Below are 13,309 nucleotides of genomic sequence, written 5' to 3'. Positions count from 1 at the left end.
CAGACAGTTAGACAGTCAAACAGTCAGACAGGCAGTCAGTCAGACAGTCAGTCAGACAGTTAGACAGTCAGTCAGACAGTTAGACAGTCAGACAGTCAGACAGTCAGACAGGCAGTCAGTCAGACAGTCAGACAGTCAGTCAGACAGTTAGACAGTCAGTCAGACAGTTAGACAGTCAGACAGTCAGACAGACAGTTAGACAGTCAGACAAGCAGACAGTCAGACAGACAGTTAGACAGTCAGACAGTCAGAACGTCAGACAGGCAGACAGTGAGATAGTCAGGCAGTCAGACTGCTCCCTCTGCACTGGGGACTATGTCTGGGATTAGAGACACTGCTGTAATACCGTAGCTAACACTGGCCACACTGTGGAGTGATCAAGCCTAAGCCCTGCCATGCTGCCAGGCACACACACATGCACACACGCACACAAAGGCATGCAGACCTACACACACACACACAAGATAAAACACACACACGCTTGGAGGCCTGCCACGGCAGCGGGACGCTCAGTGTGTGAGGAGGATGGATGAGCAACAGAAATACTCTCCTTTGTTGTGAGAGGAGCCAGCAGTATAGTGTCTACCTACACATCTGCTTCAACCACCACAACTTCACAACAGCACTGACAGTGTTCTTCATCAATACCTCTTATTGTGTTACTGCCTACAATATTAGACCAGAGAGACAACTGCCAGTCACTGGATATCAGTGCGACTCGTCGTCCCAGGTAGTTTCTCACAACATTAGTAACCTGTTCAGACTGTCTCCATGGTCGTCCTTGACATGTCTGGTGGAGACAGACATGTACACACCACAAACCCGGGACTCCATGGCGCCTCACGTGCCACTAACCTCAGGTTCAAACCCGCACCTCTCCTCTCTGATGGACCATACACACCCAGTTCTGCCTCACACAACCTTAACACTGTTTGGCTCTTTATTTTCATTCTTCATCTCTCTCTCTCTCTCTCTCTCTCTCTCTCTCTCTCTCTCTCTCTCTCTCTCTCTCTCTCTCTCTCTCTGCGTCTTGGCCAGGTTCTAGAGTCTACACACAGAATGTTTAAGCTTTCTTCTGTGTTGTCTTATTAGTGAGAGCATAACTGAGCAGGAGAGGAGACGCGTGCCTCTCCAACACAACATCACGGATGTACACACCGTAATACAGCATCATATTTCCTCTATTCCTCTTTGATGTCAGTCAGAGAGAGCAGGATGGAGGGAGAAAAGGAAAGAGGGAGAGAGAGGTTTGATCCTCCTCCCACAGGCAGAAAGCAGCACATCTCCCAGCGAACAGAAATAACTAGCGGTGCTGCTCAGCTTTGAAGAAAACACCATCTCTGGGACACAGCGTTTTGAAGAGAGATCCTCTCATCCTCTCTCTCGTTTTCTCTCCTCACACACATCTTCATCTCTGTGTCTTTAACTCCTTATCTCCCCCGTCTCTCTCTCTCTCTCTCTCTCTCTCTCTCTCTTCTCTCTCTCTCTCTCTGTTCCTGTATTTCTCTCTCTCTCTCTCTCTCTCTCTCTCTCTCTCTCTCTCTCTCTCTCTCTCTCTCTCTCTCTCTCACTCTCTCTCTCTCACTCTCTCTCTCTCACACGCTCTCTATTTCTCTCTCTCTCTCTCTCGTCATCTGTCTCTCTCACATTCAGGCATGCCTTCACCCAACCACAGGGCACCGTGCCCCCTCTCAGAGATCGTAGCCCCATCCTGCCCCACGTGTGCCTTACCTGAGCGATCTCATACAGCAGCTTGTAGTGCTCTTCCCGCTTCTGTAAAGTGCACAAATTGCAGCCCATTCTAGTTGTCAGGGCGACGGTGAGCGATGCGCTGCACGGTGCAGTGTGTGTGTGTGTGAGTGTGTGTGTGAGAGAGAGAGAGGGTCCCCGTGGCGATCAGGCAGCGGAACACACTCCGTTAAAGCATGCCTCATCCGAGTCTCCTCAGAAAGCGTCTCTCCTGTTACACGCGTCTACCGCGCTGGACACGCGCACACACGCCAACACACACTCCGGTGTACTCCAGGATGGTCTCAGAGGGTGCGTGCATCTGTTTGTTTGTGACAGCAGGACAAGTAAGAACAACTGGCTCTCTATCTCTATGTCTCTCTTTCTCTCTCTGTCTCTCTGATTCTGTAGTCTGAGTTCTCTTTCTCTGGTTTGTCGTTCCCCCTCCTCTCCCTCTCCCTCTCTCTCTCACTATGATCACACATTCATACACACACGCTGGGCTGCTGGGGACACACCCCCTCTGTGTCAGGATCACTACAAGACCACACCTACTGCTTCTCATGAATAATCAACAAGCTCATTGGCTGACTGGGGAAGGGGTGGAGGAAGGTGTGTGTGAGGGTGGGAGGGAGGTGGGCGTAAGTGTGAGTGTTCTTCGATTTTATATCAGACTAGCTGTAATGTTCAAACACACTCAGTCAAACAAACTTGGTGTTTGGTAGCATGTGGGATATGTGTGTGTGTGTGTGTGTCGTCTCACACTTGCTCCTGTGTGTATGCCGTCAAACCCAATTTGACTTCTGTTGAATTGTGTTTTACACTGCTAATCCAGTTACACATGTTTGACCAGAATATTTCTTTAACACAATCAATCTCACTCAGGTCCAATCAGATAAAACCCTGAAAGCGTGAGTGGAGGAGAAGTGCTTTCCAGAGTAATAGATTCAGAGCTGTGAACTGTTGGGGACTGCGCAGCTGTTAGCCTAACAGTGGTCAGGAAGACACACAGACTGCTATTGATTAGCTTCAAATTAGCTTTCACTCTAACTGACCCTTCCACTCACTGCAGGAGGGAGGGAGGGAGGGAGGGAGGGAGGGAGGGAGGGAGGGAGGGAGGGAGGGAGGGAGGGAGGGAGGGAGGGAGGGAGGGAGGGAGGGAGGGAGGGAGGGAGGGAGGGAGGGAGGGAGGGAGGGAGGGGGAGTAAATACAGAATAATGGAGACATACTGATGGGAAGGGAGACTGAAGGAGGAGGAGAGAAAGTGAAGCAGAGTGGGGTGTAACTACCCCCTAGAGATGAGCGACCACAACTGGAGTCGTATACGTTAAGTTGATATGCAGACAGATGGATGGATTTAGGAAAACTGCACTGAATTGTATCTCTGAGTTTTAAGTGTCCGCTGAAATAACCTCCTTCCTTTTTCCTGTAGAATCACCAAGTCAAGGGCATCAGATATCACCACTCACACACACACACCCCCACACACAAACGCACACACACACACACACACACTTTATTCTAGGGGTCTGACTCTGAAGGTGACTCTGAGATGACATCACTGTGACTAACTACCTCTAAGGGTCCCTCCCTTTATCATGTTGTCTATCTCTATCTCTCCACCACTCCATCCCTCAATCCCTCCATCTTTCTCCCAGATACAACACTGGCCTTCAGGTTGATCCTATAACTGTTTAATAGGGCTGTTTTGAAAGGTTACAGCAGAATCATGCAAATAACAATTAACTGTTTCCTGGAAAACATGATTCTCACACACAGGAAGAGAGCGAGAGAGAGAGAGAGAGAGAGAGAGAGACAGAGAGAGACAGAGAGAGAGACAGAGAGAGAGACAGAGAGAGAGACAGAGAGACAGAGAGAAAGAGAGAGAGAGAGAGAGAGAGAGAGAGAGAAAGAGAGAGGGAGGGAGAGAGAGAAAGAGACTGGAGAGAAAATGACAGGGAGAGGGAGGGCCGTCAGAGGTGTCATGGAAAGGGTGCGGTTCAAAGGTCACCTCTGAGCAGTGCTGCCGGAGGGCCACGCCTGTCACTTCAAAGAAGCTAAAACGCCTCATTTACATAACGTCCTGTTTGACAGCGGAGGGTCACATGGGTGGGCCGTTGTGTTCGGGAGGAGAGAGTGTGTCGGTCATGTGACCCCTGGCCAAGACCAGAGAGACCAACCAGGAAGAGGGCGTTGTGTAAAGGCTCTCAGCCCCCCCGCCCTTCCCCCCCGCATCCTGGGAGATGACTCAGGTGGATACATTACCTCTTGACACGGAGGCTGACAGAACTCACGCGCCACCCTCCTGACAGACAGACGCCTGTCTCTCTTTCATGACAGCAGGAAGCGGAGATCTGAGAGCGCCCTTCACGCAAGGGCACTCCGGAGCTCCGATGACTTCGAAGACTTAGGATCTTCTGAGAAACGTCTCGATCGCTTCGCTTCAGCACGGCTCTGACAGATGGTCATTAGCGCTGTGCGTTCACCCCCTGCCAAAATCCGTCATGCAAACTTGGTTAGGTCAAAACACGACGACAGCGCCATGAGACGCCAGTAACCGATAGCAACAGTGAGGGATCAACTACTCAGATCGGGGATGGATTATGTTGGTCTTGACCATGGGGAGAGGATCACGTCATAGTATCACTGTTACCTCACGGCTCTCCTGTCCTCCAACAAACACGTTCTCGCTGGCTGGAGACAATTCATCATATACCAGTCTAAACCTTTCAGCTGACTGTAAACACTGTCTGGAGCTTTTGGTGGTCCAGAGGTGATGAGGCTAATTACGAGGCTGTGTTGCTTTCTCTCTCTGTGTCCCAGTAATTATATTGTCACAATCAAGTCATTGTTCTATTATTGCATTGCAAGGCTAACCATTCAGATGTTCATAATGAATCTTCTCTCGCTGTCTCTCTCGTTCTGTCTGAGCTTTCTGGCTTATTTAATGAACAGCCAAATGAACACCATCACGAATGGGACAGAGCCGTGAGCTCAACAAAAGACGAGGAAGAAAATGTCTAGTCACAAAAGGAGGGCAACTGAAGACGAGCCCAGTGAAATGAGCTCCGTAAGGAAAGGAGTTCCACCTACACAGAAGTGCTGAGACTGAGTCTCACTCCAATTCATCTGAGCAGTTAGGAAGTAGAGTCCTGGTGGTGTGCCACGCTCTGTTAGTTACTGGGAGCCAAGGGAGGGAGAGAGAGAGGTAGAGAGAGAGAGAGAGAGAGAGAGAGAGAGAGAGAGAGAGAGAGAGAGAGAGAGAGAGAGAGAGAGAGAGAGAGAGAGAGAGAGAGAGAGAGAGAGAGAGACAGGAAGAGAAAGAGAGATAGAGAGGAAGAGAAAAAGAGAGAAAGAAAGACAGATAGATATCATATAGCTGAGGGCTAAAACAACCTCACCCCACATCGCTCAATAAGTCAACTGCCCATCTGGCGGCAGACGCGCTGACCCCAGCACTGTCACGTGGGCTCAAGCTGCCCCAGGGGGCTGGAGCTGGCGTCCTCAGGCCCTGGTCTGGGATCAGCTTACCGCCTTTACATCTGGCTTTGACCATGCAGGACAATCCAATCATCCAGTATAACCTTCTCAAACATACCTCCTCTAGGATGGGATATCACAGCAAGCGAGCAGAGTTTGTTTCACCACATTCATAAAATATACCTCACCACCATCTCGGTCTGTCTGGGCATACATACTATACATACGTAAGTACAGTAAACGGCATAGTAACCATGTACGCACACTGACCCGTGAACAGCACGGTGTTTCTGCGACTGTCATTGTGAGTCCCACACAGTCTCCCCCTCAGAGAGTGTGTGTGTGTGTGCAGGCTGTGCTGTGCTGTGGTGTGGCAGCAGGCCTGAGGCTGGTCGGCCTGTAACCTGAGCCCTGACCGGCTCAGTCCAACCTCAACGCCTCCGTCAGGGACAGGAGCACATCTGCCCTGAAGCTGACTCGGGTTTCTCCCTGACAGCCTCCATGTGTGGGGTGTGTGTGCGGTGTGTGTGCGGTGTGTGTGCGGTGTGTGTGCGGTGTGTGTGGGGTTGTGTGTGGTGTCCCAAGGCTGTCATATCCATGGCCTAAGGGAGCGAGGCAGAGAGTGAACACACACACACACACATTTACACACACGTCTGTGTCCCAGCCATGTCCCTGATGTGTTAACCCAATAGTCCTGCCCCCCATAAACTTGATTAGTGAGGTCGTCCCTGCTGGCAGAGCTTTCAGAGGGTGTGTGTGTGAGGGGGGGGGGGGAGGGTGGAGTGCGAGCCGGGGGGGCAGGGGCTTGGTTACCTCTGGGGGGGGTCCAGAGCAGAGGGGAAGAGGGAGTGGGATGAATGCTGAAGAACTACCTCTCCCTCGCCTCAGTTTCTATTTCTCCTCCTCCAGTTTGGTCTCTTGCTTCATAGGAAGGCCACAACAGCTGTTCCTCTATTGTACTGCGGTTTAACAGGATTAAAGGACTGCTAGTTGGCCCTACACACACACACACACACACACACTCATAAACTCACTGATGGGACTCTGGATCGGATTCTTTAATGGAGTCTTTTGTTTCTCTGTCCTCCACTCTTTCATTCGGTCTCTCCTTCTCTTTCCTTCTCAATTCTTCTCTTTACTTCTCTCATTTTTTCTTTCCTTCTCTCTCATCTTTTCTTTCCTTCTCTCTCATCTTTTCTTTCCTTCTCTCTCTTCGTCCCTCCATACCTTCCCTAAAAGCATGCTGCCGCTGAACTGAAACCGAGTGTCCTTCTCTGGCACACAGGGACAACATGTATAGCGTGGTTTTAACAACTAAAAGCATAAAAAAAAGATTTTCCTTAATTCTTTCTGGTCTTTTCTTTTTCCTGCTCTGCTTCTCTCTCCACTCTTCTCACATTATCTATCCTTTACTCTCCATTCTCAATTCTTTCTTCTCCCTCTCATTCTCTTCATGCATGTTGACCCTCTGTCTAAGACCACCCTTTCATCTCTGTCCCTACTGAACGGTCTTGTGGAGCTCTAAAAGCATGGCTGAGATGAAACCGCCCAGAGCTAATGTCTTTCTAGTCTGGCCCACTGCACACAGAGAGGGTGTGTGTGTGAGAGCATGTGTGTGAGTGTGTGCACGTGTGTGTGTGTGTGTGTGTGTGTGTAGACTATCGGGTCGAAGGGCAGTGATCAGTCACGTCCCAGCAGTCCCATCATGAGGCCCGGGTGTCGCGTGCCGTCTCGCTCCCTGGGTCCAGCTGGAACAGCTTCCTGTTCCTCTCTAAGCCCATTGGACGGCTGCCCTTCCTGTCAGTCAGATAAGGAAGCAACCATTGTGTCCTGAGCTGTCCCTGTCCACCAAGACAGAGAGATACCAGATCCATCAGGCTGGAGGACAAAGAGCCCATCTGGAGGGAGAGAGGAGAGGTGAGGCTTCATCCCTGGCTGTCTTCATCCCTGGACGAAGGGGGAGCCACACTGGGCTGGGGCTGGGTCAACATCCTGATGGGAGGACCAGCGCTCACTGGCTGAAGGCATGGGTGAGTGTTTAGCTTCGATAGGCCACTGCTCACCTCCCCACGAGGACAGACAGGAGGTCACCTCAGGACAGACAGGAGGTCAGAACAGGACTCTTCTCACGGACACACACACACACACACACACACACACACACAGATTCACTACCAGATCTCTCATAGATCTACCATTAGTTCATTCTATAAGTGTTCTCACGTTGGGACGCTGTAATGGACGGCACACAATAACTAATAAGTACCTACCGACAACATGTTTTGTGAGATAGAGTGGTGAAAACAGGTTGCGATTTATCACATTTATCGATTGGGTCTCAGCCGGTCTCGGTCCCACCCCAAAAGAACCTATAAAACTTAACTGTCCCCATAACCATCGTCTAACATGGCCCACAGACTTACAAAGATGACTCACAACTCTGCCCAGACCCCCCTTGAGGTCACCTCACCACAAGACCACAAGACCCATGTTTACACACCGCCGTGGCTACAATCAGAGTCACGTCAATATCACCATCTTAATGATGACAGATAGGAGGCTTCATGTGGACAAATGCCGTAAAACAAGTTACCCATCCTGGTTGTGACCAGGTCGAGGGCACAAGGTTGTATCGCAGGTCACAGCTTGACCTCTGGTGGTCGACGGCTAGGAGGGGTCAGGTGGTCCTTGTCTTTGCCATGGTAACTGTCTTCCAGATCTCTGGACAGAACATTGTTTGTCACTCCTACACAGTGACATACAGAGACAGAAGAGGAGTGACAACACCACAGTCACAGGACTGCTAACCGCTATACATAGACATGCTATTGTTGACAGGACCACACAGACATGCAGCTGGTTACAAAAGAGAATAATTCACAGAAAAGGTCTTACATTACCACACACACAAACACCCACATTCAACAGCAGAATAAACACACACACACATAGAGTAGTTAACAGTAGCTTAAATGACACCGGATCTCTTTCCTTCTTTTTCACTCTCTTCCCTCAACAACGTATGGTCGTTGTCATAGCAACCACTGGATATGACGGCAGCACTGACAGCGTGCTTGAGCAGATCTTGTGTCAGTCACACACACACAGTCACGGAACACCATTAGCAGCAACACCAAGATGGGTCGGGGGATGGGATGGAGGGAGGAGGAGGAAAGCGATGAATGGACCATGTCAGTGGGTCTGTCTACAGTAGATGGAAGGAAGGAAGGAAGGAAGGAAGGAAGGAAGGAAGGAAGGAAGGAAGGAAGGAAGGAAGGAAGGAAGGAAGGAGCAGAAGGACAGACTAACAGATAGATGAATGAAAAGAAAGAAGGATACCTACAGGATTGGGGCTGGACAGCATCTGTGACCACAGGGTCTTTGTCCCTGACACATTTACAATAAGATGTGTGTCCAGTTATCCAGACAGCCTTTAATAGGTGGATTTACAACCCTGAATGGTGACCCTTAACCTAATAAATCAAGGGTTATCAGGGCAGGGGTCAGCGAAGAACACAGAAATAATATGTCTATGTGTGTCTGTGTGTCTGATTATATACAATGTAAACTCAAAGAGATTCGTAGAACAGTATTTGGTGAGTCTTAAAAATGCAGGTTTAGCAGATTTTCAAAAAGAAGCCCATTCACAACACAAGCTTATTTAATATGCTGAATATGCATTCCATGAATAAAACTACCTCACATTAATCTAACTACGGTTTACCCATCACGATACAATAACCCTGTATGTCCTGGGGAGAGGTGGTGTGAGTTATAAAAAAGCCAATATTCAGGGTTTAAACCAATTAAAGAATACTTGAATGCATTAAATGCACGTTCTGTTGAATTATTCATCGGGGGGTTTTGTGAGAAGTTGTAAAAACTGCATTTTCATTTTTAATTCTTACACCATTTTTATCTGGCATAAAGAAAGGCTATTTATCTTCTCGACTGGCTAGATTAGTGATGCAGACCTGAACTGTAGTGGCAAAATAAATTTCAATTACTGACTCCAATTACCTGAAATTGGATTCTTCTACATACACACAGACAACAGTCACCATCAACTCAACCAGACAAACACACACATACACACACTCAATCACACACACCCACACACACACACACTAATCAATATTCCAGCCAACATCTCATATGGCTCCTTAATGGTGTTGTTATGAAGATCCAGGGTCGTGTGCATCTGAAACTCCCAGTCAGTGCACACCGCCCTCTAAGTCAGACAGAGATGGCCTGTCTGTTCACAGAAAGAGTGTTTGTCTGCACGACCATCGTGCTGCAATCATGCTTGTATCAGACACTGGCGTCTGAGAGGAGTCCTGGAGGGGTAATAGTCACTCTATTATTCTATTCACTCCAGAGGAGCGACTGCTGGGTAATGTTCTTCTATTGTGCTCTAAGGGTCTTCAAAATGATGCCAAAGCCGCAGGTCTCTTTCTGATGTGTAAGTCCCAGACGTGGCGATTCCCTCCAAACAGCAAGCCTCAGATAACAGCAGCCAAAGTGGCCCCATACACATGCACCATTACAGATCGAAGGAGCACCAAAGCTTTCCTAAACATAGGCAGGACAACGTGACTGGATTCCAAAATACAAGGGAAGATGTTAAATTACAGGGCCTATGCATGTCCTGGGGAGTGAGCAATCTCCCTTTCTCTTTCTTCCTTATCTCTTTTGAATCAATTTTTATCAGGTGGGGTTTACTGCGCTACATCACTGTCTAACCTTGTCATCACCACACACGCCCGCTCAATGTTTCAACCTGAAGACTCACACACACAAACTCAAGGTGACGACTGTGAACCAATCGATGTGACACTGCTGTCTGATGCTACCCTGAAGCCGTTCCTACATTCCACAAAACCAACAGCTCACTTTTTAGATACAGTTGCTTGCTTCCACTTTGAGTTCCTGCATCAGCACCTTTGCTCTGCATGCATTAAACCTGTTTCCTATGAAACACGATTCAGCCGCCTTCCTGATACTGTGCAGTCAGAGATCATTAGTGAACAGTTCCCAGCCTCCAAGCCCAGGGAACTGCAGGCCAACCAGATGCCTGACCCACACAGAGGAGAGAGAGGGAGACAAGCCTCTATTCAAGAACAACCCTGGGCCACAGCATCCTGTTAGCATGTTTCACTTAGTTAGCATAATGTGATGCTTCTCAAGCTCAGGGCACTGCCACTCATTAAAAATGCATCTGTCTCTATTAGCGATGTAATGCATTAACTCCCTCCCACATAACACTGTCTCCTACTCCGCATTCTCAATAGGAGTCCTGATAATTTATACATATCTGCTGAACAGGTGTTGTGTGTGTGTGTGCGTGTCTGTGTGTGTGTGTGTCAGTGTATTGAACATGTGTGTGTGGGCTGTGGGAAGACTGTACTTTTTCTAAAATAATCTGTTGTGAGAGGACAGGCTGACATAATTATCTTGGCGAAGCATTGTTGCTAATAGCTCTTTACATAACCCTTTTGTCTAGGGCGCCATACGTCTCCCTGTGAATGAACCTGATCTCCCCACCTGACGCTGATGCAGCTGTATCTGACACCAGCTGGAAGCGCTGTGAGAGAGGAGAGGTCACAGGCTCTCCTCACCCCTCTAGAAGGACAACACGACACACAGCTATTTTCTTAAACTACCATCAGAACGCTGTTAGTCCCACAAAGTGAGGTTACCAAATGATACTGACCGTTCCAACTCGGCTTTTTCAACTCTGCTGTTACTGTTGTAGTTTTGACTGTTTGTTGCCAAAAGTACAAAGAGATCTCTCAGGAAGCCCCGGCTTCCCTGCCCACATCTGAGCTGCTGTGTTCCAGTCCATAACACAGCCACTGATGAAGTCAACACCCGTCAACTTCCTGGAACAAGAGAGAGCTGGCGTGGAGTGATGTGTTCATCAGACATTCTCACCTCGAAGGCCTTTCACTAACTTTTACAATAACGCTCTGCTTTTGAAGTTTCCGCAAGAGTCTGTCCTTCCGCCAGGGAGAGGCATGTCAGGTGACAAACCGCTGGGTTTATCAGTTAGTGCGTGTGAGGACAGGGCAGATGACAGCACCTTAAGGCATCCCAGTGATGTGTTATGTTCTCTTACTCACCCCTTCAGCCTCGAAGCTCCCAGCATCCTCTTTCTCCTTTCATCAGTTAGATAGCCGTCTATCCATCAGCATGGATGTCTTGTTAGCTACTGACAAGCAAGATGATATATCAGGTCAGACCACACGAGTCCAGTGCAGACCAGAACATACACGCAAGTACATTTTGATTCCCTCTTCCACAGTGACCATTTCAAATCTTTATTTTTGCTAATTCATTAAAACTCATTCCAAACAAGATGTTTTTAATGAAGGAACTGTACCAGCAGTCTTGTCTTCCTGTGCCGCATTCTGGATGAGTTGTTCCAGGTGTGTCTTCTCTGACATTAATGGAGAAAAGGCTGTGAGCAGAACAACATCAGCTTGACAGAGCACAGCAGGACAGTAGTGTCCTGTAGTGCCAGGGACGTCTTTAAAAGCCATTGTTCACAGAGTAAACAGGCCTATAAAACATCAATAAGAGTGGCAATTACTTCCTGGTGTGACAACATGCCACCTCAACCAATAACACAGAAGGAGAGGCCTCCAAAGGCAGGCTTACTGACCAGGTTAGTGCAAGGTAACACTGCACATCTGTGTCAGATAACATTGGCCTGGAAGACTTACAGCAAGTGGGGTCCGCAAACCATAGCCAGGGGGTCCGCAAAATAATTTGCCATACATTATAACAATGTACAATTGTGCTGTATCATTAAAAAGTGAAACAAAATAATAATAATAATGTACAGATGGGGACCATTTACACCAATACAACAAGAATATTGTATCCATTTAAGAGCACAAAGGGTATGCTATGAAAATCAAACTTTTCCAGAACCCCGTGGGGAGGAAGGCCACATCGTGGCCACCAACAAAACTCAGCATGGAATGTTCTTGCTCCGGCTTTAACCTATATTCGGCAGCGTTACCACAACCGCAGAATAGTTTTGCTCACATCTTTCTCCGCTGCCATTACTGAACTACTCAGACAAGTTCACGACATTAACGTCATCGTTCTCAGCCACTCCCTCTGTTCGCTGATTGGACCTACAAAAAAATTGTTTCTGGAAACCGACCTCAGAGCCTAGCTCCCAGACCTACTACTGAAGCGAAATCCAAATTGAGCGTAAGTACGTAGGAGGGCAGAGCCACGTTGGCTACAGCCTAGAATAAGCCCTGCCAATCAAATCATATGCTAGCAGGACTCTCAAGTCTCACGCATTCGTAGGGTTGCCACCAGCCATCGGACAAAGCAATCGGACAAGTGTAAAAAAAAAAAAAAAGCTTTTGTATTTTTGCTACCAATCAAAAGTACACATGGCCAATCTTCGCTATTTTACCAGTTTACGACACAAAATTGGATGTTTGAACATAACCAGGAAGAAAATAGAATAGCAGTAGAAGCAAATTACAACTACGTTTTATTTAAACTATGGAATTCGAATTGAGAAACACATTTTCACAAATACCAGGACAATTGTCCCGTGAAAGAATAATAAATAAAAAAAAACCGGGACAGTTGTTCAAAAAAAGAGAACGTAAAGAACATGTATTACGCTCAAACGCAACACCTTGTATTTCTCATTCTGAGAAGGGATAACTTGTGCCTCTGTACAGTTAACGGACGTACGTTTTCTGCCGAGTTGTCTGTCTCGAGTTATAGATGTAAATGCCACCTATCAGCCTATCAGAAACACCAGCAGCCCCCCAATAAAAGAAAGGTAGCTTTTACTCAGTTATTTCCAAGAAGTAGAAGCTAGCACTAGTTAACTGGCAAGGGAGCAGCAAGCTAACTAGATACCTAGCTAATAAGCAGGAGTGCTGGCTAACCTGCCTGGAGGGTGCTGCCAGGTGATTGATGTATGTGTGCTAGGGGCTAATACAAACTACTCTTAAAGTCATGGAGTCCAACTCAGACCAGGCGCCGAGCTTTATGGCTGTTTTACCATACCCTGCCTATATTATTCATAACATCCTACTTTCTATTGTAACGACTGCT

The 13,309-nt window shown here is 47.9% G+C and overlaps 1 protein-coding gene across 1 annotated transcript in view; it reads right to left on the bottom strand.

Moving 5' to 3' along the window:
• The window catches only part of pdzrn4 (PDZ domain containing ring finger 4), a 17,909-nt gene extending 16,109 nt beyond the window's left edge, over positions 1-1,800 (bottom strand). The window contains exon 1 of the mRNA XM_084701578.1: positions 1,732-1,800. Within this exon, the coding sequence (XP_084557704.1) occupies positions 1,732-1,800 (69 nt within the window). The remainder of the gene's footprint in view (positions 1-1,731) is intronic.
• Positions 1,801-13,309: the final 11,509 nt, after the last annotated feature.

The sequence above is a fragment of the Hypomesus nipponensis genome, chromosome 7 (genome assembly GCF_054491055.1).
Source record: "Hypomesus nipponensis isolate SF chromosome 7, ASM5449105v1, whole genome shotgun sequence".
Taxonomy (NCBI): domain Eukaryota; kingdom Metazoa; phylum Chordata; class Actinopteri; order Osmeriformes; family Osmeridae; genus Hypomesus; species Hypomesus nipponensis.
The sequence above is the reverse complement of the archived record's forward strand: the minus strand, read 5'-3'. Positions and strand labels throughout refer to the sequence as shown.